The sequence below is a fragment of the Syzygium oleosum genome, unplaced genomic scaffold, assembly GCF_021117445.2.
Source record: "Syzygium oleosum isolate NSW1041296 unplaced genomic scaffold, Sole_v2.1 Sole_v2.54, whole genome shotgun sequence".
Taxonomy (NCBI): Eukaryota; Viridiplantae; Streptophyta; class Magnoliopsida; order Myrtales; family Myrtaceae; genus Syzygium; species Syzygium oleosum.
In genome coordinates, this window is record NW_026607538.1 from 930,847 (window position 1) to 958,834 (window position 27,988).

At 39.2% G+C, this 27,988-nt stretch overlaps 1 protein-coding gene and 1 pseudogene across 1 annotated transcript; both read right to left on the bottom strand.

The window, feature by feature from the left end:
- Positions 1-894: 894 nt before the first annotated feature.
- Positions 895-3,486, bottom strand: LOC115665860 (cytochrome P450 81Q32-like). Its single transcript, XM_030587683.1, has 3 exons — positions 3,026-3,486; positions 2,075-2,534; positions 895-1,530 (listed from the first exon to the last, which is right to left on the bottom strand). Exons 1-3 carry the CDS (start codon positions 3,484-3,486, stop codon positions 895-897), a joined length of 1,557 nt encoding a protein of 518 aa, XP_030443543.1.
- A 1,035-nt stretch (positions 3,487-4,521) lies between these two features.
- Positions 4,522-27,982, bottom strand: LOC115686375 (cytochrome P450 81Q32-like; annotated as a pseudogene).
- Positions 27,983-27,988: the final 6 nt, after the last annotated feature.

A 27,988-nucleotide genomic window follows, 5' to 3' on the forward strand; every position in this document is an offset into this window, starting at 1 on the left:
TTCCTAAATTTTGTGCAATTAATTTTGGGCAAATTAAAAATAGGTGTCAACACTGAGCTTTTTCTTGTAGTTGTGCTCGAGCTTCTGAAGATTTTGCTCCCTATAATCTATCATTTTCTAAGATAATAGTTCTTATATGTTAAGACTTTCTTGGGTCTCAATTTAGATATCTTCTTTGGTTATGTAGCTGTTTGTGATTTAGCTCAGCAGAATGGAGAGGTTAAGCGGGAAACAATTGCTTATTAGCTGGTTAAGGGAATAAATACTAGATGGAGGTATAGGAAGAGCTAACTATTTCCTTCAATATGGTCAGGCAGATTGGAGAGATGCCCTATTGGAGGCGCCAATAGCACATTGAACTTAGTATTGTTTGCCATTCATGTACATATAAGCGAGATAACTTTAGAGGACAATCAAGAAAACCAATCAAATTAGCCAAAATCGATTAATGGGTAAAAAACCATGAATTTTCTTCGCTTTGTATCCTTAGACAAAGTGCTAATTCTGAAATAACACCTTACATCCTAAAACGAAACCTTATTTCTAAAACTATTGCTTTGCACCCTGAGCCAAAAACTCCGTGGGGACGTCGTACAGCCTCAGGTTGTTATGGCGGACGATGATAACGGTGGCTGCAACCACTTCGACTTTTGTGGCTGAAGCTTCGGTTAGCTAATTCTTTTAATTGGTATCCAATATCGAAAGTTAGGATGCAAACTTGTGATTAGAAACAGAGGATGCAAAAAAAGTAGTAGAAGTAAAAAGTGAGGACTTGCTTTTTGTTATGTTCTCAAAGGTATATATCAACGGTCAACCGCTTTATTTAATTGCTTTAACCCTTGTACATTTTATTCGATAAAGAATCAAGTTTAAGTGAATCTTACATCCATAGAATCAACTCTCATACATTCTGGAGAGCACATGAGTCATGGATTCACTCGATCTGCAGAGAACCTCAAGAGGATCCTTTTTCGGCATCGAGAGCCCTGTCCCTCCATCCATGTTGATCTCCTCTTCCCCAATCCTCTTCCACTCAAAGCACTGGATCAATGCCCCCAATCCCAGTTCAATCATTCTTCTTCCCAAATTAGCTCCAGGGCAGGCTCTCCTTCCGGAACCGAATGGAAGAAACTTGAACGTACCATTGTAACCTTCTCCTTGATCACCTCCAAATCTCTCTGGTATAAATATTGTTGGCTCCTCCCACAGCTTAGGGTCTCTCTGAATAGTCCACAGGTTCACCAGTAACATGGTGCCTTTGGGCACGTGATACCCCAGAACATTGCAATCACTTGATGATAGATGGGGTACTAAAAGTGGCGTTGGTGGAAACAACCGCAATGTCTCATGGAGAATGTTTTGGAGGTAACTAAGGTTTGGTAGGTCTTGTTCGGTGATAAGGTGGTCTGGTTGGACGTGAGCTTTAATCTCATCTTGAGCTTTTTCAAGTTTTTCTGGGTTGTTCGCGAGAAGAGACATTGCCCATTCAAGGGTGGCTGATGAAGTCTCGGTGCCGGCAACAAGCAATTCCTGCATACTTATAGAAATTGAATCTTTAAGACGACCTGTATCTCTATGATACATTACTCTATAGAATCGCAAAGTCCGATATTCAACAATAAAATGAACAACACGAATCACAATCTAAAAAAGGCTTTTGAAAATTTCTTATGTATCGTTAATCCACAATATTAGTTAGTAGACTGAGCTGACCTTGGTTAGGCAGAATTCACTATGTACTTCTCACCTAGGAAGTGCAAATCATATGCACTGATTTTCAATAAGAAACTGAAGTTTCATTATAGCATCTGGTTGGAAAAGGAAAAATCAAAAGTTAACCTTAACTAGACTCATCTATCGACTTCGTGATACGTGTTGCAACGTAATAGCAATTGATAGTTGTTTAAAAAGTACAGTTTGTTTTGCTTCTGATAATGAAGCAGTACCTTGAAAAAGAAACCTAAAATGAAGTTAATTATCTGCCATTTAAATATTATTTAGCTTATGCAATGGAGATGCCTTTATAAAACATATGCTACCAAATTGCAGACAATGGAAAGGAAGCATGTATTACCACTATGGCACCCTTTAATATTTGGTCAGTGTAGATATGCGGTTCCTTCTCTTGCAAGGATAACATAACATCAATCAATGTGGTCATCTTCCTGTCTTTCTGGGTACACTCTTTCATTTTTCCTCTACCTTCGTCAACCAAATACTGGCAAAATCGATCCATTCGCTTCGCCACTTTGATCACCCGCTTCTCCAAACCCTGACAATCTATCCATTGGAAGATTGGCAAATAGTCGCCAATGTTCGCGCTGCCTTGAAGCTCCAGGGAATCTGACATGATACGGCGAAATTCTGTGGCTTCTTCGCTGATGACATCTTTCCCGCAGTACCTCTTTCCTGCGATCATTCTCATCATGATATTAAAGGTGAATGAGCTTAATTTTGTTTTCATTTCCACCTTCGTCCACCTTTGCTTCGACTCTTGAAATAGTTCTTTCACCAATCTGCTAACTTCATCATGCCTGACAAGATGAGTTTTGTGAATAACCGTATCTATTAATCAATCAGTACTTACCATAGATTATAAACTCATCATGTACTAGAAATGGGCGAAGAATACACTCCATATCTGCATTTGCATGGCCGTGTGAATATTTAAGAGAAAGACGTGGAGTTTTAGGCATCAGCCCCGTTAGGTGTTTTGCTTCACCGTCTCTTATGAGTGAAAAAAGGAAGAAAAAGCACTGTGGCATGAATTTCATGTAAGGGGTGAGACATGCGCTTATGGCATTTAGTTCGTAATGCTTGTTTCAAGTTGTGAAATCGATTTTCTTTTTTCGTCTCAATGATGGAAAAAAGATTATGGATTTGTGAATTGGAGCTCAATGGTCATGCTGCATTTCACAAAATCACAATTACCCCGTATCCAATTCATTCAATCTAAATTTAAAACCTTTTATAGCATTCCAAATGATCTGGAAAAGCTCGCTCCAATTCCTCAAATTTATCATACCTAACATGGGACAACATCGCGACACGGGCCGAGGAGAACATTTCCATTGTGGTGAAACGTCGGAGGTTGCGCCAGTGGTTGCCGTAAGACGAAAACCCCATGGTGGTCCAATTGTAGTTCAAGTGTTTCGCAGCGATGGTGCGAGGGCGGTTGGCAAAGATGATGTCGTTCTTCGTGAAACACTCTTCGGCTGCCAATGGGTTGGAGACCAGGAGGACGTTGCGCACGCCAAATTTGAGGAGCAAGACGGCGCCGTACTTCTCCGAGAGGTTGTGCAGGGTGAGGTGAAGTGGTTCTTTGAGTAGGTGGAGATGACCTAAAATGGGAAGAGAAGGAGGAGTTGGTGGGAGTTTCCGGCTTTTAGGGCTTGCATGGTTTCGAGCGACTAACTTCAAGATGAAGAGAAGGAGAAAAGCGAAGGAACAGAAGAGCAACGCTCGGAAACTTATTGACTCCTCCATGGATTATGTCTTTTGCTCTTGATTATTGTGTAAGCCTGATATTTATATTGCTCTTGGACGGAAGCTAATCATGCATCGCGTTGATGTGGTCCCTTTGCCTCTTCTTTCACGTATCCCATTTAATTAAGCTTTTCCACATAACATGCTAAAATTAAGAGAAATAAACACTATAAGTGTCATAACTTTCGTACAACGTTCACTTTAGTGTCATAATTCTTTTTTCTGATCACTTAAGTGCTATCATTTATGCATGTCGCTCACTCAAGTGTCATAACTTCTTTTTTTTTTTTGATCACTTGAGTGTCATATAATTTTTCAATCGTTCCCTTGAATGCCATAAGTTTTGAAAAACGTTTTTCACAAGTACCATGCCATGTCGGATTTCCAGCACTTGGGCGAACGTTCTTAAAAAGTGATGGCACTCGGGTGATCGATTAAATATTTTGACACTCGGATGAACGTTTTTTAGAAGTTGTAGCACTCAAGTGGTAGAAAAATTGCTCAATTACACCTCAAACTCTCCATTGTTTTCTTCAAGCTTCAGCCATGGGGGAGGGTTTGAGTTAGTCTCACCCTCCCCTCCCTCTCTTGTTGATTTTGTTTGAGCATTCTTGTTTTTTTTTTTTAATTTTTCTTCTCTATCTAAATCTGGCAGCTCTCTTCTCCTGGTCTAGTTCTAGATATAAGAGTTTGAACTCTCCTAATTTAATTCTAGATCTAGGAGTTCTCTTGATTTAAATTTGGGAGTTTAATAATAATTTCGGAGATTTGATACCGTCGTGCGCTGCTTGTGTACAGGTTCTCTGCCTCCAGTTTCAATGGTGACCGCTAAATTTTTGACGACTCGCTTAACTATGATGATTTGCTCTTCCAAAAGTTAGATTTGTGTTTATTTAACTTGTTTTGGTTGCCTTTGTACGACGATGGTGTAGAGGAAGCCGAACCTAGACGTGCGCCGCCACTACCAACACCGTAGTTATTGGATAAAAAACTTTCGACATGTGCTCATCACTGATGATGATATGAGATTAATGATCAGCCGTTGATTATTTTGGTTAACATACTTGTTTTTAAGGAACGTGTATGTACACCAAACAAAAGAAACTCGAAATTATTATTATACTTTTCTCTTTGATCACCCCCATTTTCAAATCGCTCTGGTATGAATTTAGTTGGTTCCTCCCAAAGCTTAGGGTCCCTATGGATGGTCCATGAATTCACTAATAACGTGGTGCCTTTGGCCACATGATACCCAGGAACATTGCAATCACTTCATTATTCATACGCAAAATTTAACGTGCGATGAAACACGATATGATGTTCGGGGATAGTAAGTTTGCACTACATTGAATCATTCGAAGTTCCTAATGATTATTCTAATTAATGTCTTGGTCTCCTGGTGGAACCTATGCAGTTCACTTTGCATCTTAAAGGTTATAGTTGAGATTAATATTAATAAATTGCTTCCAAGTTTCTTGCTTGTTTTGTTGGCAAAAGAACCCCTTAAAATATGACTTCTAAGCTAATTCGGGTCTCGACGATTAATTAGCATATAGAATCACTTGTTCGACATTCAAAAGTAACGTGAGCTATACATCATTCTGAACCAATAAAAAGACTTTTATAAGTTCATGTCCTTGTTTATTAGTCAAGTTGACCTTATTATATTAAGATATTTAAGGAGAAAAGCAACCATGGGTACCGGTATGATACCCTTGGGCCATGTTTGGTAGCCGGGATAAAAGTCGGAATATAATATAATTTATCCTATCCCGTATTTGGTTCCTGTCCAAGATAGGTTAAAGTAGGATATAAGCAGGATATAGCATGAATAAAAATATCCCATGGGGAGGTGGGATAAATGTGAATATGATTTCTTATATTCATGGCATAAAATCTATTTATCTCGAATAACAAACTTTTTAAATTTAAAAAAATTAAAATAATAATTAAATATAAAATAAGAAATTCTTACCATAGTTTTTTGTTCACGTCAAAGATTCCACGAAAACGACGAGAGAGTTGAAGTTCCTTTTCACGCCAAATATCCACAAAAGCAGCAAAAGAGTCGAAATGCCTCTTTTCCATAATTTTGTGGTTCATGTTGAAGTTTAATGAAAGTGACGAGAGAGACAAAGCATTGAACTTTTTGGAATCGTGAAGGTGAATAATCATGTTTTCTCTCTTTTACTAGATTTGGTTCATTAGTTGATTTACCTTGTCAATGTTGGTATAACCCGTTTACATTTCTCGTCATCGTCGAACTTGTTTAACATGTAGATTGTACAATAATTATGAATTTATTGATTGAGGTTGTTTCCATTTGTGCATTTGTAATTTCTTAAGCACTAAATCATAAGAAATTCTAACCATCTCCGTTTTGCATTTTCGAATCCATTTACATCGATATGTCGTTCATACCGAATAATGGATATGATAAAAAATATGAAAATATCCGGCTTAATTACTTCGATTCATCAAACAGTCGATATAGTATAACAAAATCCCTAAATTTCATATCATATCATTTCCATTCCTATCCTGACTAGAAATTCATATGACCAAACGTAGCTCTCAAGATTTGGTCGGTATAACATTGCGATTCCTTCTCTTGAAGGGAGAACATAACCGTTGAATAAATGACCCATTTTTGTGTAGACTTCTCTAATCTCACGTGAAAAGCAAGAAATGACAGCCGTAAAAAGTCTTAGGCGGTGAAGGGAAGACGAGAAACGAAACCTTTCAAGTTAAGGAAAGCTGCAAGTTGTGAGTAAACATTTCGAAGTCAGAAACTTGATCAAGAAGAATATCCAGCAAGCTTGTACTGTAGTGAAAGAGATGACCAACTTAAATAACTAGAGTCTACTTGTCAAAGTCCGTCAGTCATGCTTGTCTTCGAATTCATAGGCAGTGGATCATGCCGGTAATTAGGCTTCTTTGCATCATACATGATCCATGGAATTGTACGGATAACTAGAAACTCCAACCACAAGTACGAAGAAAGCTTCTCCGCTCTCTATAAACTATCCTATAAGATCCCCTTTCTTCTCCACTTTGTCTGTCGTTTGCCATTTCTCATCTCCTTGCCGTGATAGCACACGTATAATTCACATCCACTTGCACACATGCTTCCGCAAAATCCGACATGATCTACCCAATAGGATCAAGGGTTCTTTCTTTTGTTCTTTTTCCTACAACTCTTAGAATAGAGGACAAGTAACATTGAGTTTGTCACTGATGTATATAACAACATGGGGATTGCGCATCTATCTTTTTTCCACCCTATGACCAAAGAAAAACACACTTCTAATTGTGTAAAAGACTCAAAAACCCTAACCTCACACCATCTACACATGCAAACTTTCAATCCAAGTGAGCGGTCGCCTTCCCCTGCTGTGGCCACCACCTCCACCAACTTGGACAGCCTGTCCAACGCCAATTCGATGCCCACTCACAGCCAATTCCCAACGCCTCAGCCCCTCTCTTCTTCCTCAGGTCAAGAGGAGATGGATCATGGATTCGCGTGGTCTATACAAAACCTCTAAGGGCTCCATTTTCGGCATCGAAAGTCGCGTCCCTCCTTCATGTTGATCGCCTCTTCTCCATCCCTTTTTCCGCTCAAAGCACCGAATCATCGCCCCTAACCCTAATTCAATCACTCATCTTCAATTCATCTGGGTTGTTTAGGAGAACAGACATTGCCCATTCTAGGGAAGTTGCTGTAGCCTCCGTGCCAGCACTAACCGATGCCTGTATAAACATGTGAACATGAATTGGACATAGTCATGTAAAATTCGAAAAATTTAAGGTAGAATGAAACATGATATGATGTTCGCACATAATGAACTTAGTACTATTCTGAATCATTTGAAGTCCTAATGATAATTGTATTTAATGTTTTGATTTCCGGGTGGAACCTATGCAGTTCACTTTGCATTAGAAAGGTTATAACTGAGATTAAGGGTGCGTTTATTTCACGGAAAACGTAACTTTTTTGAAAAATACTTTTCGGAAAATCATTTTTCAGGAAAATAGTTCGTTTTCCTTTATTTGGTGATATGTGATCGACAACGTTTTCTGGTGTTTGGATCTTATTTGGAAAATGATTTCAATCTCATGATTTTATCTCGGGCAAAAAAATAATTTCGAATTTTTTAATATTTTTATTTTAAAAATAAAAAAGAAAAGAAAAGAAGAAAGAAAAGAAAGAAAATAATAAAATATTAAAAAAAGTCAAGGGAAGTAATTCCGAAAAGTGTTTTCACCTTCTTAGATTAGGAAATTCACTTTCCTAATTTTATACATGAATGTTTTCCTTAATCGAAAAGTGTTTTCAATTGACTAATTATTTTCGGTGAACCAAATGGGTGAAAGTCCGGAAAACGGATTCCCGAAAAATATTTTCCCTCAACCAAACGCACCTTAATATTGACATATTACTAAGAAGTTGGTTGCTTGTTTTATTGGCAAAAGAACCTCTTCAAATTTGACTTAAGATAACCCGTGTCACTACGATTAATTAGCATATAGAATTAAGTGTTTGGCATTGAATAGTAACGTGAGTTATACATTATTCTAAACCAACAAAAAGACTTTTATAAGGGTGCGTTTGGTACAGCATTTGGAATGCTACTTTGGGAATGCAAATGCCTTTGGGTGGAAGCCCTTTAGGAAAAATGCAAATGGCGTTTGGTAAAAACTCATTTGCAAAGCTATTTTGACCCAAGTGGTGTTTGGTTAATTTTTTTTACAAATGGGCTTTGAGGGGGTTTTTTTAAAAAAAAGGCAAAAATACCCTTCGCCGGCTCCGGCGAAGGGCTACGGCTCCGGCGAAGGGCTACGGCCGCCGGCGAGCCAGATCTGGCGCCGGCAGCCGTCGCCCGTCGCCGAGCGACCCCCGGCGAGGGACGCCGACCTCGGGCGACGAGGCCCGAGGTCGCACGACCTACCAGCCGACGGCCGCCCGGGTCGCGCGACCCAGCCGACGGGCCGCCGGGTCGCGCGACCCTGTGCCGACGGCTCACCGGGTCGCATGCGACCCAAGCCGACGGCCGCCCGGGTCGCGCGACCCCAGCCGACGGCCGCCCGGGTCGCGCGACCTCAGCCGACGGCCGCCGGGTCGCGCGACCCCAGCCGACGGCCGCCGGGTCGCGCGACCCCAGCCGACGGCCGCCCTGGTCGCGCGACCCAGCCGACGGCCGCCCGGGTCAGCTGACCCCAGCCGACGGCCGCCTGGTCGCTGCGACCTCAGCCGACGGCCAGCTGGGTCGCGCGACCCCAGCCGACGGCCAACCGGGTCGCGCGACCCCAGCCGACGCCGCCCTGGGTCGCGCGACCCCAGCCGACGGCCGCCCGGGTCGCGCGACCCCAGCCGACGGCCCCGGGTCGCGCGACCCAGCCGACGGCCGCCCGTGGTCGCGGGACCTGTGCGGCCGCACCTAAGGCGGTCGCCCAGACCCCGAGCGGCCGCGCCTCGGGCGATCGCTCGACCCCGGGCGGCCGTCGCCTGGGTCGGGCGACCTCGCCGGACCTCGTCGCTAGCTGCCCTTTGCTTCCGCCGTGAGTCCCTTTGGTGAAGAAGATGGACAGTAACGAGAGGGCAAAGCCGGAATATTGAAATTTGAGTGAGGGTAGTTTGGGAAGTATAAAAATGATTTTGGCATTTGGTTCAAAGGTGAAAGTCCAAAGCTAGTCCCGATCAAGCATTGGGCTTTCAAGCATTGAAAATGCTAGTTTTGAGCATTTTCAATGCTCAATGCTAACCGTTTGGTTCAGCATTTTTGGGAAGGGGCTTTCGGGGCTGAAAGCCCCTTCCCAATGCTGTACCAAACGCAGCCTAAGTTCAAGTCCTCGTTTATTAGTCAAGTTGACCTCATTATATTATGACATTTATGGAGAAAACCAAGCATGAGTACCAGTATGTTATGACCATTTAACATAGAGACTAAGGCCGCGCATGACAACTTGCCAAATAGTGTTTGATTCTGTTCTTTTGTTCCCAGAATCAGTTTGAGAATAGAAATCCGTTTGTTTAATTTTTTGATTCTAGGCACAAATTCTTCCAAATTTGTGCCCAGAATCAGTTTTGGAGCAGAATCAAGAATAAAAAAACAATAGCTTCTTGATTCTGGGAACAAAAATGAGAATCAGTTTTTTTTTTCTTCTTCTTTTTCTTGGTTTTTAATATAGCTTCTAATGTCCGGGGCGAGGGCCACCCTCGCCGTATCTGGCGAGATTAAAATATTTTAATAAAAAAATTTTACCGGCCATGGCCAGCGACCAGGCCATGGCGAAAAAAATAAAAAAAATATTATTAATAAAATTTTTTTTTACCTGCCATGGCGAAAAAAATATTATTAATAAAAAAATTTACCGTCCATGGCCAGCGACCAGGCCATGGCGAAAAAAATAAAAAAATATTTTCAATAAAAATATTTTTTATTAAAATTTTATTAATAAAAAAATTATTTTACCGGCCATGACCAGCGATCAGGCCATAGCAAAAAAATAAAAAAATAATTTCATAAAAATATTTTTTATTAAAATATTATTAATAAAAAAATATTTATAATAAAAATATTTTACTGGCCTTGGCCAGCGACTAGGCCATGGCGAAAAAAATGAAAAAATAAAAATATTTTTTAGTAAAATATTTTTTTTAAAAATTATTAATAAAAAAATTATTTATAAGAAATTTTTTTACCGGCCATGGCCAAAAAAAATAAAAAAATTTATTTTTAATAAAAGTATTATTAATTAAAAAATATTTTACCGCCCATGGCCAAGGAGGAAAAGAAAAAAAGAAAAGAAAGAAATATTAAAATATTTAAAATGTTATTAAAATATTATTAATAAAAAGAAATTTTATGCCGTTACCAAACGCATTTATGTTCTTTTACTATTTTAGGAATAGAAATTTTGGGTCGTTACCAAACACCTTAAAATGCTCAGAATGAGTTCCCGGGCATAAAATAAAAAAGAATCATTTCTGACCAGAATCTGTTCCCGGGCACAGAATGGTTGCCATGCGCAGCCTAAACTTGCGTGGTTTCCTGAACACTCGGTTATAGGCTCTTTCTATTTATTTTCTCAGGAGCCTAAACTTGTCATACCTAATATCTGAAAACATGGCCATGCGGGTTGAGGAGAAACATTACAACGTCACGAGACGCCACAGATTGCGCCAGTGATCACCATATGAGGCATGTTCCATGGTGGTGGAGTTGTAGTTGAGGTGCTTCCCTGCAGAGGTGCACCGGCGGTTGGTGAAAATAATGTCGTTCAATCCTCGACTGTATATGGGTTCGAGATCACAAAGACTTTACGCATGCTGAATTCAAGGAACAAGACATCGCTGTAACTCTCCGTGAGACTTTGTAGGGTTCGGTGAACGGTGAACCGGTTCTTTAAGTAGATGGAGATGACCTAAAATAGGAAGACCACGAGGACTTAATGGAAGGTGGTTCTTGCTTTTACAGCTTACATGCTTTTGAATAGTTATTTCTGTAAGAATTTCCTAATGTGGGCTTCATTAATTGAAATTTACTGAATTAGTTTGGTCTAATAAAGATAAGATATATGGGTTTTTAATAAGTCTAATATGGGGCTGGCTGGTGTGGGCCGAGTACGGCCCGGCCCGTAATGAGAGGGCCCGTGGTCGAAGACTCTATAAATAACGCTCAAGTCCCTCCCCTAACTTGATGATACACAATTTGACTCACATACGGATTTAGAGAGAACTTTCTTCTCGTGAGTGGCAATCTCATTAGGCCAATGTTCTAACGAAGGGTATAGGGGAGAAGCACTTGAGTTCGTGTTCGGAAACCGTCGCAAATTCTGCATCAAGTTCGATGGATTCCAAACCAGATACGTGAATCGATAATTTCTCCATTAGTGTGTTTCGATTTTTGATTATGGTGATCCTGGGCGTGCCATTTTCGTAGCCAACATGTGGTATCATAGCCTGCCATAGATTAGAACTAAAATATGCGGATTAGGATCATTTTCGTTATCTCCGAGAGGTTTTTCCCATTTTCGGAATTTTTTGTCGGATGAATGTAAAATTTTATTACATATTCGGAATCTACTCGTCGAGACGAGAAGATTGATGGGCGTCATGTCACCGGACGAGGCCACACGCGCCCTCACACGCCGTGGGCGTGGTGGCGCGTGACGGCCACGTGCGGTCGTGCCGAACCGGCGCGTTTTTCCGCCAGTAACCGCAGGCTGACGTCAGCATGACATCAGCGAGGGCGCGGATCCGGGTTGACCTGACTCGGTTGTTGACCCGATTCGGATCCTAACCCAACTCGGTCGTTGACCCGACCCAACCGTTGACCCGACCCGAGTTTCGACCCGACCCGATTGTTGACCCAACCGGTCAACTGGTCGGACCGGTCCGTTGACCGTTGACCAGTCGGATCGGTCAACCGGTCGGACCAGCTGTTCAGACCAGTTTGACCGGCTAAACATGCGCGCACGCGCTGCGCCTTCCGGCGGCGCGTGAGGGCGCGTCCGACGTCCGTTTTGGACGTTCTTGGTACCGACGCGCTCGTATCGAGATTCTCTACATTGTAGTGTATTTATTTTACATGTTCGAAGCTTTTACAGATGTGAAAATACGTATAGAACCCTATATACACGTATTTTTAGGGTATTTTTACGTATTTTCTTGTATTTCTCTATGGTTTCAAAAATACATATGGTAGCTCACATGTATATCACCACATAAGGATTGTGTAGAGTATAATTCATTGTCTATCAATGAATGGAATAGTATAATTAGCATGACATGTAATTTCAGAGACATACGCCCCTGTCTTTACGTCTAACATTACATATATATATAGTGAATGTGATACATAAAGCTCATATCCCTGGTATGAGAGATTTTCAAAGATTCAGTTGAGTAGTGACCGCCAAAGCGGCACACTTGACTGGGTTTGAGAAATATCGATCTCATATTGTGGTTGGATGTCTCATGTTCTATTGCGTGATCATACTCCCAAAGGAGGTGATCTTGTATTGGTTCATGGAGGGGCACATGTATAGCATGTGCTTGAGAAATGACTGATCTTAGTGGTTCATACACCCAAAGGTGGTGATTTCACGAAAGATTCGAATATGTTCTCATGGCCGCTGTCATGTGGAGAGTGTACAATTGCATGTTATATTTTCTGCCCAAAGGTGATTATGTGATGATGTATGTAACTCTCTGAATAAGTACTCACATAATGCTGATTATATTGTTTGTTTGTCAAACTAGTCATTTTTTCTGTAAATGGCAATTTCATTTCCATTGAGGTCCTTACTGGGTTGAACTTTAAGAAATGGAAAGAGGATTTTTTTATTTGGAATGGAGCTGGCGGATGTTCACATTGCTCTTACAAAGGATATGCCGGCTGATATCATGACCACCAGTACTGAAGCTGAGAAAACGGACTATGCTGCCTGGGAAAAGAGCAATCGAATTTGCTTATTGACAATGAAGAAATCCATTCAAGAACACTTGAAAAGTGGTTTACCAGCTGACTGTACTACTAAGGAAATGATGGCAGCCTTAGAAGCTAGAAACCGCATTTCATCTAATGCTGAGGTTGGTACACTTCTTCAAAAGCTCTTCAATATGAAGTATGATGGTACTGCTGGGGTTAGAGATTATGTCCTTAGCATGGTAGATCTAAAGACGAAGCTTCAAGCTCTTAATGTTTCCATTCTTGATGCTTGTATTGTGCATCAAGCCCTGAACACCCTTCCACCTGATTTTGGGATTATAAAGATAAATTATAATTCCCAAGATGAAACTTGATCAGTTAGGCTGCACATGACAACTTGCCAAATAGTGTTTGATTATGTTCTTTTATTCCCAAAATCAGTTTGGGAATAGAAATCCGTTTGTTTAATTTTTTTATTCTAGGCACAAATTCTTAAATTCTTGCAAATTTGTGCCCAAAATCAGTTTTGGAGCAGAATCAAGAATAAAAAAAAGTAGCTTTTTGATTCTGGGAAAAAAAATGAGAATCAGTTTTTTTTTCTTCTTCTTTTTCTCGGTTTTTAATATAGTTTCTAATGTCCGGCGCGAGGGCCACCCTCGCAGTATCTGGCGAGATTAAAATATTATTAATAAAAAAATTTTACGGGCCATGGCGAAAAAAATATTATTAATAAAAAAAAATTTACCGGTCGTGGCTAGCGACTAGGCCATGGCGAAAAAAATATTATTAATAAAAAAATTTACCGGCCATGGCAAAAAAAATAAAAAAATATTTTCAATAAAAATATTTTTTATTAAAATATTATTAATAAAAAAATTATTTTACTGGCCATGGCCAGCGACCAAGCCATGGTAAAAAAAGAAAAAAATAATTTCAATAAAAATATTTTTTATTAAAATATTATTAATAAAAAAATATTTATGATAAAAATATTTTACTGGCCATGGCCAGCGACCAGGCCATGGCGAAAAAAAAGAAAAAAAGTATTTTCAATAAAAATATTTTTTAGTAAAATATTTTTTTTAAAAATTATTAATAAAAAAATTATTTATAAGAAAATTTTTTACCTGCCATGGCAAAAAAAAATAAAAAAATTATTTTTAATAAAATTATTATTAATTAAAAAATATTTTACCGGCCATAGCCAAGAAGGAGGAGAAGAAAAAAAGAAAAGAAAGAAATATTTAAATATTTAAAATGTTATTAAAATATTATTAATAAAAAGAAATTTTATGCCGTTACCAAACACATTTCTATTCTTTTACTATTTCAGGAATAGAAATTTTGGGCCGTTACTAAACGCCTTCAAATGCTCAGAATTAGTTCCCGGGCACAGAATAAAAAAGAATCATTTCTGACCAGAATCTGTTCCCGGGCACAGAATGGTTGCCATGCGCAGCCTTAATGACTTGATAGCAAGGGTGGTGGCAGAGGAAGAGAAACTTAAGAAAAAAAAAGGGCATCTAGCCTTATATGTTTCTGGTTCCCACAAAAGGAAGGATAAGAAGACCAGAAATCGTACTCATAAAGGTACTCATGACACTACTGGTCACTTTGACAATATGGATCTAAAGAAAACATCCTTCAAAAGGGATGGTGACTGCTGCTTCTTTTGTAAGAAGAAAGGTCACATAAAGAAGGACTGTGAATAGTTTAAAGCTTGGTTGTCCAAACGTGAGCCTACAGGTAATGATTATTTGACACTTATTTGTGAATCCAACCTATCAGAAGCACCATCCAGTTTTTGGTGGCTCGATAGCGGTGCAACTAATCATGTTGCGTTTACCATATAGGGATTCATAAACCTGAGGAAGCCAAATCAGGATGAGTCAAGACTCATTGTGGAAAACAACGAGAAAGTCGATGTTGTGTTTCTGGGAGATGTTATCTTGATTCTAGACTCTGGTTTTAGATTGATGTTGAAAGACACCTTTTATGTACCTTCTTTTAGACGGAACTTAGTTTCCGTATCGTGTTTGGACATGTATGGCTACTCTTTTGAAATCAAGAACAGTGTTATTTCTTTGTTTCTTAATTCAAATAAGGTTGGGTGCTGTAATATGTCCAACGGATTGTACAGATTGTGTTTGTCTCCCAATGACATATACGTCGCTTATACGGCTGAAAATGTTATTTCCAAGAGACCACTACCTAAGGAACAGTCTTATGCATTGTGGCATAAACGGCTTGGTCATATCTCTAAGGATAGAGTAGAAAGGCTGATAAAGACTAACATCCTGCATACTCTTAAAAATGACCTAGAGACATGCGTAAACTATTGTAGAGGTAAAATGACCAAGACAAGGAAGAAAACTGCAGTTCGAAGTTCTGACCTGTTAGAGGTCATTTACACTGATATAAGTGGACCCTATACAGCAACCTTGTGTATAAATTTTTATTTCATCACATTTATTGATGACTATTCTCGATATGGCTATCTGTACTTGATTAAAGAAAAGTCTGAGTCTCTTGACAATTCAAGATTTTTCAGACTGAAGTCGAGAAACAGTTGGGAAAAGTCATAAAGGTTGTTAGATCTGACCGAGGTGGAGAGTATTATGGCAAGCATGTCGATGCTGGACAGCTTAAGGGGCCATTTGCCAAATACTTAGAGGATTCTGGGATAGTGACTCAGTTTACTATGCTTGGAAGTCCTAAGCAAAATGGTGTAGCCAAAAGGCGCAATCGCACCCTTATGGAAATGGTGAGGAGTATGATTAGTAGGACAAATTTACCTAATTTTCTGTGGGATGAAGCTTTGAAAATAGCTTTGTACATTTTGAATCATGTACCTACTAAAGCTATTCCATTGACTCCTTTTGAGTTATGGACTGGACGTAAGTCTAGCATGCTTTTCGGCCTCTACTCAGGCAATTTGGCTCCGGAACCTCATTAACGAGTTGACCGTATTTGATTTTGTGGATAGGCCCATACAGTTGTATTGTGACAATAACTCTGCAGTGTTGTTTGTTAACAACAACAGAGGTCTCAATGGGTCTAAGCATATGGAGGTCAAGTACCTGATTATAAAGGAAAAAGTTCAAACTGGTGACATTGCAGTAGAGCACATTTCAACAGATGATATGATTGCAGATCCGATAACTAAAGGCCTTCGCCCTTGTGTATTTGATCGACATGTCATGAACATGGGCTCAGGAGTATCATGAGATACTGTTAATTAGTGGGAGCTGTTTAGTTTTATGTTGCTCTTATGAAGTTTGTATCTGATTTTGTTACATTTTGTAATATTTGAATATGTATCAACTCTTTTGCATTCAATGAGGTATTTGTGAATATAGATTTATCAAGTTGAGTACACATATTTGATGAGAATCTCGAGGCATTATGTAAACCTTGATTACAGGCTATGGGGCATTCTTGGTATTAGCCTTAACGATAAATCTTGTTACACATAAAGTACAGTTAACTATCAAGGTAAGACATATGAAGGTTCGTTGGAACCATGAAGGACATTCTCTGGTGGCACATTAGGTTTTGTGACACTTAAGGAGAGAGAATTTGGACTAATAAAATGGATAACACATGAAGTATCACTCATTATGAGGTATTATCCATTTGACACACTACCATATTGAATTCATATCAGTAAAGTTGAAAGCACTCGTGACCATGAAAGGCTCTGCGTGAGTACATGCAGTTACCGCCATGATTCAGTGTTCGAGACTTTATGGGATCGGATTGACTATTAAGAATAATCTCTAGACCAATATAAGGGTGTGCACATAGTTCTGTTTCAATTAATATCGCCCAAGTGGGAAAATGTAAGAATTTCCTAATGTGGGCTTCATTAATTGAAATTAACTGAATTAGTTTGGTCTAATAAAGGTAAGATATATGGATTCTTAATAAGTCTAATATGGGGCTGGCTGGTGTGGGCCGAGTATGGCTCGGCCCGTAATGAGAGGGCCCGTGGTCGAAAACTCTATAAATAGCGCTCAAGTCTCTCCCCTAACCTGATGATGCACAATTTGACTCACATACGGATTTAGAGAGAACTTTCTTCTCGTGATTGGCAATCTCATTAGGCCAGTGTTATAACGAAGGGTATAGGGGAGAAGCACTTGAGTTCGTGTTCGGAAACCGTTGCAAATTCCGCATCAAGTTCGATGAATTCCAAACCATGTACGCGAATCGATAATTTCTCCATTAACGTGTTTCGATTTCTAATTATGGTGATCCTGGGCGTGCCATTTTCGTGGCCAACAATTTCAAGATAAAATAGAAGGATGAAAGAAAAGAAAAAGAAGAACACGAATTTGAAACTACTCCTCCATGATGTATTTTGGAAATGCTCTGGTCCCAAAGATTTATATTGCTCTCCGAACACAACCTCTTATCGGAAATTTGTCATATCTTCGTTAGTCGCAAAGCATTTGGGCTTGTAAGAGTATATCCGACCGGTTGTCTTTGTACTTGCTTCACTGCCAACATATATCATCCTTATTATGGGTGCCTTCAATTGAATGATTGTATTTTTAGTAAATACAGACTGATGTTGATAGGATGTAATGTGGGGATAATGCTGTGCTTAACTTTTGTTTCCTTCTTGTTTTTGGTGTTCATAAAACATGAACAATTTAAAGATTCAACCAAACTTAGGTGGCCATTAAAGTATTGCTTGTTGAGAGCGCACAGTAGAAGCTCAATACCTTCATATGGGGAAATCGCTAAGAGGGAGCTCAAGTCCAAGCCCGTCAACATATCTAGTTGGACCTACTTTTATTCAAAAGCTTAAGCCAATAATTTATGAGCCAACTAGGATATATTATCTGTTATGCTCCACAACACACAAATTCTCCAATGTGGGTTTTTCTAACATAACTCGCACGTGCAATTCAATACCATTTCAATCACGGAGCAGCATAATATATATCGGTAAGAGGTTAAGTACTTTATGTTGAAGAAAGCACCGTCCTCTCTCTCTTCCAAAATCCTCTCTCTCATTCCTAGAATCCATGTGCAGATTTTTCCAAAGAAAAATCAACCAACAAGTTATAAAGAATACTTCTATGCCACTCTAGAGTTCTCTAAAGATAAAATGAGCCAAAGCAAGTTGTAATGTAATGATTACTTTAGGAGATATTTAGAAGAGTGTGGACCTCGCACTAGTGTAAATAGGCAACAAACTCTCCCATTTGTATTAGGTATAGAGGGCGTTGTAATAAGTGGTGTGAGCAAAGAGTGGTGTGCGTATAAAGTAAAGAGTATGCAGTTATGAATAGAGCGAATTGTGCATTATAAAGTAGTGGGTGTAAGTTTAAGAGTGGTGTTATGTATTTGCTCTTGTAATAATAAAAGATAGCGTTTATTGTAATTGGCAATTACTTGATTATCAACAAGAGGCATGATAACCCAAGGGATCGGGGACGGTGTAATATTTATACTTTGACTGGTCTAAAAGAAGAAAAAAGTGCTGACTAGTCAACAAAGAAGAAAGAGGAACGCTCAGGTTGTTATGAGACCGAGAGCACATAGGAACGAAAAAGAAAAAGAGAAAGAAGAAAATAAAGGAAATGGAAAGAAGTGAAAGAAAGGAAAAGAGGGCTTTGCGTGGATATGCAACGGGGGCCTCGCCAATCCAGATTTTCGCCAATCCAGATTTACTTTGATTCGCAATGCTCGGTAAGAATTTAAATGATTTATTCGTTTAATCGGCATAGTTTTTGGAATTAGGGGACAAATTCAAAATTACGCGAAATTGAAATTGTAGAGTCCGATTTAGGAGTTGTTAGGCTGAGAAATTATGAGGGATTGCTAGTTTAGGGTCGTGGAGCTGAAGGATTTTACAGACCTTGATTCGAGTTTACGATTTGTGTTAAACAAATTTTCGAAATTGGGTGCACGTGCTAGACAAAAACGACCAGCAGTTTTTGCCGAATTTTGTCAGTTGCCCACTAGATTTTGGGTTAGCCAAGCTATGGGTTTTCTAGTACTTCGAAATGGCTTTCTTTGACAGTAAGCACACTTGATTTAGAGTTCGGTAGAGAGAGTTATGGCGTGAGAAAGTTTGTCGTGTGAGTGATTATTCTTTGCATTAGTGGTTTTTTGCCATGGTTGGCTGTTCTTGAGGTCTTTTGTCGACCCGTAGTGAGCGTTTTGACTATGAAATAGCGTAGTTTAGTTGAGTCATTAGTTAAAGTGGTGTTTTACTTGGTTTTGACGTTGATTCTTTTTTAATTGATAGGATTACGGATCATCGGCTCGTATAACTATGTCGATTGGTTTTGGGCAATCCCAGATGAGTGGTGATGATCTCTTCTTTGGCTTTGTAAAACTCATGTTTAAGAAAAATATGTTTGTTGCATAAAGCTAGATCTAGCGTTTACTTTTTTTTGGTTATTGTGAGATTGTTTGATAAACCTTTCTTAAAAGGTTATGTGTATTATTTTGTGCATTTGATTTATGAGATAATTTTTGAAAATATTTGAGAAATATTTTACAGAAGGGGATTCTGGCAATGAACTGAGTTGCAAAAGATTATATATTTTGATTTGTGAAACCTATTGTGATATGGACTAGTCAAGAAATAAGTGCTACACGGTGATACGAGTCTCGTGGGAACCACCTGTAGGGGCTTTGTACTATTGAAATATGTTAGTTAAGGGCTAAGTGTTATATGGTGATACGAGTTTCGTGAGAGCTACCTCTAATACTTTGTATTATTGATATATGTTGGTCAAGGACTAAGTGCTACACAATAACGTAAATATTGTGAGAATCACTTTTAGGGCTTTGAACTATTGATATGTATTGGTCAAAGGCTAAGTGGTACAAAGTGATGCGACTCTCATGGAATCTACCTCTAGAACTTTGTATTATTGATATATGTTGGTCAAGGACTAAGTATTACATGATAACGTAAGTTTCGTGGGAACCACCTCTAGAGCCTTGAGTTGGATATTGAGCATGGAATTGATCATTGATGTGTGTTTTGAAATTTGTTAATGGATTAACATGTGATTTGATGAGATCGATCAATAGACTTCATCATTGATGTTTGAATTGTGGTGATGGATTAAATGAGTATTTGTATAAAAGTTTGTTGAAATGAAACAACTTATTTTTTATTTGATATATGTTGGGAAAACATCCCTATAGAATTTTGATGATCCCAACACTATCTTTGGTACTAACGTTTACTATGATGGGTGTAGATTGTTAAGTTTGAGAACATCGCCAATGATCCTCTTATATCAACAAGGACGAAAAACTAGGTTTTGACATTTAGGAGAATAAGTACGAAATAAGTGGTATCTCATGATAGCTTGGAAGGACTAGTTGAGTTAGTGTTCTTGATGGTTCTTGATACTGATAAAGATAGAAAAATCGTTGACTATACCATCACGTGTCATTTAGTTGGTACCATCACTGAAGATTGTCAACCATATCACTCATAATTTGCACTAGTGATAATGTGTATTGGATCGTGATGGTGATGCATTGGAAGGGGCGATCGGTTCCCGGTCCGATCCGGTCCCACCTAAGAATCGAGAACTAGTTCCTAGAAACTAGGAACCGAGGACAGGACCGACCGGTCCTGTCCAGTATGATGGAATTAGTGACTATAACGTTCTCATTCCAAACAAAAGTACAATACAAAGCAGAAGAAATCTAGATAGGAGAAGCTCTGATATGCAAAAGGTAAACACCAACAATTGCAAAGCTTAACACTATGGATGACATGGTGAGATAAGAAAGAGAAGTCTGAAGAATAGAGATTACTCATATTACGGTTTACTTTAGGTTATTCTTTGAGAAATTAAACAAATTTTAACAAAATGTAACCGATCTGGTTTGTCGATCCGATTCCCACCTTAGAATCGGGAACTAGACTGATAACCTCTGAAATCGTCCAGAATCGGCTGGTCAGGTTTGATCCAATCTGGTGTAGGCAGTTTCCAATTCAAGTGGTTCCCGTTGCACACCCTTATGCATTAGCTTTGATGATGGTGAGATATACTCTAGAAGATGTCTATTGATGGTATAGAAAATAGCCGTTGCAAGACTGGACTCCGTCTTTGGAAAACCAGGGAAGAAATAAAAAAAAATAGCAAACAATTTTTCTACTAGGATAGTGCAGTAGACTCAATTTTAGGAAACCTGTGACAATCAAACAAAGGGACTACAAGAGCAGTCCCGATTCTATCAAAAGGTCTCCAACGACTCTCAAACGGCTAGTTGAGTGTCTTTGAAGGTCTCCAACGGATATATTGTAGACTTCAGTATATAAGGAGCAGCATAAGTGAAGAAGAGGGTTAGACACATTGAATACTGCTTGTACAATCTAAGTTAGAAGTCGTCTATGATATTGTTCTGCATTTTTCTCTATATCTGTTTAGTACTGTAATAGCTGATAGTCAAATGTATAAGTGTAAGTGCAGTGAGTATGTCCTGATAACGTGATCCATCAAGTGAAAAGAACATCACTAGCCAATTGTAACTTGCTTTACTAATTACTAGTGGAATCCAGCCGCTATTAAGGTTGTTAGTTGGAAAGTGGACGTAGGTTTGAGTGTAAAGCCGAACTACTATATATTGCTGTGTGATCTTCGTACTACACTTCATTTACGTACTAGCATCACAGATGTTGACCTATATCTGTCACTATCTTAAGCGGTGATTGCTTGATATTCTATGAAACTTTTTTGTATCACCACACACAACCTATTTAACTCCCATTTTAGGTTGTATTGTTAGCCCTAATAATATAATATATTATATCTTAGGCTTGGAGTATGAGTTTCTAGTATTGCTTTATATATATGCATGGTGGTTGTTTAATCTACTTAAAAGAGATGTATTACTCATTCGGTTGCCATTGCTCATACCATTTGCCTTAAATGCTTTTCAGGTTCGTCAGTTAGTAACAAATGGAACGAGAGTGTTCATGTTATCGCCGAGGCATTTTGATTGAGGGATTTTTGGCTAGGAGCTTAGTTAGTTATACAACTCACTAGGCTGTCGTTATTGATACCATTCATCTTAAATGCTTTTTAGGATGGAATGAGAGTGTTCGCGTTATCACTAAGGCAATTTGATAGAGGAATTTTTGGTTAGGAGCTTAGTAAGTTGTATATTTCTAAGCTGTATATGACTGATGACTGAGATGAGTTTGCTAGGTTTATTTGTTAGTTAGAGATGTATATATTCTTTTTTATGAATTATAGAAAATTTGATGTTATAACCAACCTGTTGGTTTATCATATAGATATATATGTGGATATTATTATATATTTTGATAACATGTTGTTGGTTTTTGTTTAAAACTACGTCTTTTGGGTGGAAAGATGGCTGTGCCATCCCCTATTCTTGTTGCTTTTGGGTTGTGACAGACCATATCAAAGCAAGGTGGTCGAGGACCGTGAACCTAGTGATCCGAAGCATGGTACGCAAAGACAGTGGTTATTGCACGTGAGCAGGTGGTCAAGGACTAGAGAGTACGCTAAAATTCTGCCAATGTGTAGTTAGAAACTGTGATCGATTGTTTTGGGACCAAGCTTACTTGGTGTAGTGTCAGACATTATATTCAAGTTAGATGGGAGACATTTCAAGTTCAGTGAATGGTGCCAAGAAGCTCAACAACTCAAATTATAATAATTGGAGTATTCGCAAGCAATTTTACTTGATGGGTCAAGATGTGGGATATTGCTAGCGGTAGCAACACCACAGCACCCATGAACGATGGCGAGTTAAGTAAATGGAACATCAAAATGGGTAAGGCTCTTTACGTTCTTGCTGTGATTGTTGAAAATGAGTTGTTATAGCACATCAAGAGCGCGAACGCCCTAAAGGTGGCATGGGATAACTTGGGGGCATTGTTCGCGAGGACAAATGATGCCAAGTTGCAAAGGTTGGAAAACGAGCTATTGTCGGTGTCGTAACAAAATATGACAGTGAGTCAATACTTTTCTAAAGTTAAATCTATTTATGAAGAATTTCAAAGTTAGTCTCAAAATGCCATCTTCGAGACATGGATGAGAAGAATTATCATTTAAGGCTTAAAGTCGGAATATAATGGCATTGTTATGACCACCTGTGTATGGGCAAAATAGCCAACTCTGACTGAGTAGGAGAATATATTGACCAACCAAAAGGCTTTAAACAGAAAAATGTCTAAGGTTAATAACAAAAGAGGGTTCAAGGGTCAGAGGAGAAATTGTACAAGCATTAAAGATGGCAAATTGGAAAAGTCATGAAGAGTAGCAAAAGAGACCAAAAGGGACGACCCTTCGACCAGGTGGAGCTCTGCGAGATTGTGACGAGGACGACGATGGAGATGAGAGCAATAAAAGGTGTAGTAGACGATGCTACATATGTGGCAAGGTAGGACACATTGCTAGAGTTTATTAGTTTAGGCGGGAAGAAGGAAATGTTGTAACTTGCTTAAAGAAGGAGATTGAAAACAAAGAACAATTGGACTTCCAAGCTCCTGTTGTAGTGAATGAACAAGAAGAGCTTGCAACTGCTTGTATAATTGAGTCAAATTATTCGACAGCTCCTGTCGCGTCCCAGAAGAAGAGCAAGCCAAGGAAAAACTCGAAGAAGCAAGTAACAACACCAACAAGCAATCGTGTGCAAGAGATGTTAAAGTAGAGGGACAGGTAGAAGGACAACGAGCTCAAGATCAAAGAAAGAGAGAAGGAGAAGCTCCAATATGAGCTCAAGAAGTTGCAAAAGTTCAAAGATTTCGAGCAACGGAGAGACAAGAAAAATGATTAAAAGAAAAAGAAATGTTGCTTAAAGAAAAATTACCATTAGTATAAGGGTCAATGGAATGAGATTAAGAAGAAAAACCAGGAAGTAGCAATTAAAGAGGCCTCAAACATCTTGGAAGCAAAATGGAAGAGTAAGGAGAAGAAGCCCAAAGAGAGGAAGGACCAAGGTCTTTACATCAAAGTGCTTCAGATGGACTTAAATCAGTTGAAACACGAAATGAAAATCACAAACGAGAGGTTTGACCACATGAGTTGCAATCTCAGAACTCCTACAAGAGATTTGAGTATGGAAACTGAGACAAAGGAAAAGAAGACCAAAGCACAAGACAGACTGGCGTTGCCCAAATCCAAGCTTCACAAAGTTCAGACAAAAGTCGTAGCCACAGAGGCATCAAAAGTTAGAGCATATAGTGCTAAATCGGGTACCCATCTTGCACTTCCTCAGTCGGCACTAGAAGTGGCGAAGCCAAGGAGGAGTACGAGAGATTAAAGGAAGAAGATGACAAGGCAGCCAACGGAAAGCAACCTGGCATGGTTGCTAGATCCGCATTGAGAGAGAGTAGTCGGTGAGGAAGAATGTTGAAGAAAGTGCCGCCTTCTCTCTCTTCCAGAATCCTCTCTCTCATTCCCAGTAGCCATGTGTAGATTCTTCCAAAGAAAAATCAACCAAAAAGTTGTTAAGAAGACTTTTACGCCACTCTAGAGTTCTCTAAAAATAAAATCAGCCAAAACAAGTTACAATGTAATGATTGCTTTAGAAGATATTTAGAATAGTGTGGAGACTTCCTCCACCGACCTAGCGCTAGTATAAATAGGCAAGACCCTCTCCCATTTGTATCAAACGTGGAGTGTGGTGTAGTTACTGGCGTGAGCAAAGAGTTAGCGTGTGCGTAGAGTAATGAGTGTAGTTAGTAGGCAGTTGTATATTTGCTCTAGTAATAATAAAAGATGGTACCTATTGTAATCGGCAATCCCTTGATTCTCAACACTTCCGTTTTATATAATGGTCTTGCTGTTCTCAACCCTTAGAAAGGAAGCATATGTATCATATCCTTGTCCTCAATTAAGCATATCGTTGATGCTCACCTAAAAAACTGTCCATATTATAATTATTTTTCCGGGATTTGGATCCTCCCAGTTCGAAGGATTTGGTTCCACGTCCAATTAGAGCATATAAAAAAAACCAATGAAAACATGCTGAGAATCATGTCATAATCAAACAGAAAAATCGAGTCATATTCTCAGCATTTCATGTTCTACAATGCTTATTTTTAACATCAGTAGATCATTCAATTGTCCATCAATCATGTCTCCGTCATTTTCGAGAGGGGATGGATCATGGATTCACGTGATTTATATAAAACCTCTAGAGGCTCCATTTTCGGCATCGAAAGTCCCGTCCCTTCATTCATGTCGATCTCCTCTTCTCCATCCCTTTTCCACTCAAAGCACTGGGCACTTGATACCCAAGAACATTGCAATCACCTGATGATTCATGTGGTACTAAATGTGGGGTTGGTGGAAACAACCCCATTGTCTCACTGACAATTTCTTGGAAGTAACCCAGGTTCGGTAGGTCTTGTTCGGTGATGAGGCGGTCTTACTCGATGTTGGCCTCGATCTCGACTTGACCTTTCTTCAATTTATCTGGGTTGTTTAGGAGAACAGACATTGCCCGTTCTAGGGCAGTTGCTGTAGCCTCCAGGCCAGCACTAACTAATGCCTATATGGACATGTGAGCATGAATTGGACATAGTTATGTAAAACTCAAAAAATGTAGATGTAGAACGAAACACGATATGATGTTCGCAGATAATAAGCTTAGAACTATTCTGAATCATTCAAAGTTCCTAATGATAATTGTAATTAATGTCCTGATCTTCGTGTGGAACCTATGCAGTTCACTTTGCATCAGCAAGGTTGTAACTGAGATTAATAATAATAAATTGCTAAGAAGTTTCTTGCTTGTTTTATCGGCAAAAGAACCTCTTAAAATTTGACTTGAAAGATAATTCGCATGTTCGACATTCAATTGCTACGTGAGTTATACATCATTCCGAACTAATACAAAGACTTGTATAAGTTCATGTCCTCGTTTATTAGTCAAGTTGACCTAATTATATTGAGACATTTAAGGAGAAAGCAAGAATGAGTACCAGTATAATACCCTTGAGGGTTTGGTCAGTATAAGATTCTGGTTCCTTCGCTTGCAGGGATAACATAACAGGGTTAATTCCAAAAAAAAGCACCAACTTTAGGTCAAGGGACAATTTTGGCCCGAACTTTTTTTTGTTCCATAAAAAAGCATCAACTTTAGGTCGAGGGACAATTATGGCCCGAACTTTTTTTTGTCCCGTAAAAAAGCACCAACTTTAGGTCGAGGGACAATTCTGGCCCGAACTTTTTTTTGTCTCGTAAAAAAGCACCAACTTTCACTTAAATCCCAAATCTGGCCCTTATTGACTTAAAATAATTAATTTTCCAATTTGACTATTCCACCTTAGCAATAAATCCAAGTGACTTGCTGACTGGATTTAAAGCATTATTCATTGTCTTATTCTCTGAACCACAGCTTGAAGAATAACAGTGAAACTGTTCGTCTCCTTCACTTCACGGGCAAGTAAAAAATATCTCCAGATTGAATCTTTCTGGCCAAACTTCGTCGTTTTGTTGTAATCTGAAGCTGTAGACCACCGTCCGTCGACAGACGCCATGGAAGAGATTCGCCAGGCTCACCACCATAACTTTTTTTCTCAAACAAGGGTAACTTTCAGACAGAAAGTCAATGGGGGGCCAAATTTGGGATTCAAATGAAAGTTTGTGCTTTTTTCGAGACAAAAAAAAATTCGGGCCAGAATTGTCCCTCGACCTAAAGTTGATGCTTTTTTATGGAACAAAAAAAAGTTCGGGCCAGAATTGTTCATCGACCTAAAGTTGGTACTTTTTTATTGAACAAAAAAAAGTTCGGGCACAGAATTGTCCATCGACCAAAAGTTGGTGCTTTTTTTTGGAATTAACCCTAACATAACATCAGTCAGTGTCATCATCTTCCCGTTTTTCCAGGTCAACTCCTTTCTCATTCCTCTAATTTCATCAATCAAATTCTGGCAGAATCGGTCCGTTTTCCTCTTCAGCCTAACCAACCTCTTCTCCACGCCTGAAAATCGACCCACTGTAAGATTGGTAAATAATCACCTAAATTTACAATCCCGTGAAGCTCCCCGTGCTCTTTGATGATGCGGCAAAATTCTGCGGCTTCTTCGCCGACAGCATATTCACCGCAGTACCTCTTTCCTGAGATCATTCTCATCACAATGTTAAAGGATAGTTCTCTGAGCTTTGAGCTCATTTCGATCTTAGTCCACCTTCGGTTCAATTCATGAAATAGTCCTTTTCGCAGCAACCTCGCTTCATCTTGCCTGACAATAGGAACGTATATTGTGAATAATAGTGCATGTCGGATAGACCGGCTAGGTAAGCGCCAGTATAAATTGAATTATTCAAGCTCTACATACGCAAGTGCTATCTATTCAATCCAGATCTCATAATGACACCCTCTTTTCGTATAAGTGAGACAATAGATTTGTTCATTGTACTTGTTCTGAGTTGTGACATGTGGCTTAGTAGGTATCCAATTCTACTCTTAATTAACTTGAAGAGCAACATCTAGTAGTTTCCTGCCATATGGAATTAACAAAGAAACTCCCCACAAGCTTGCGTGGGGTAATCACTTCTTAGATTTTCCTGAACATCGGTGATAGGCTCTTTCTATTTATTTTCCTAGAAGCCTATAACTTGTCATACCTTACATCTGATAACATGGCCATGCAGGTTGAGGAGAACAATTCCAATGTCACGAGGCGCCAGAGATTGCGCCAGTGATCTCCATACGAGGCGTGTCCCATGGTGGTGGAATTGTAGTTGAGGTGCTTCCCCGCAAGGGTATGTGGGCGGTTGGCAAAAATAATGTCGTTCCTCTTGAAACATTCCTCGACTGCAGATGAGTTCAAGATCACTAGGACTTTACACACGCCGATTTTAAGGAAAAAGACATGGCCGTATCTCTCCGTGAGACTGTAGGGTTCAGTGAACTGATTCTTTAAGTAGATGGAGATGATCTAATACTATAGGAAGACCAGGAGGATTTAGTGGAAGATGGTTCTTGCTTTTACGGTTTACATGCTTTTGAATGATTAGTTTCAAGATAAAGAGAAGGATGAAAGAAAAGAAAAGGAAGAGCGCGACTTTGAAACTAAACTCCTCCATGATGTA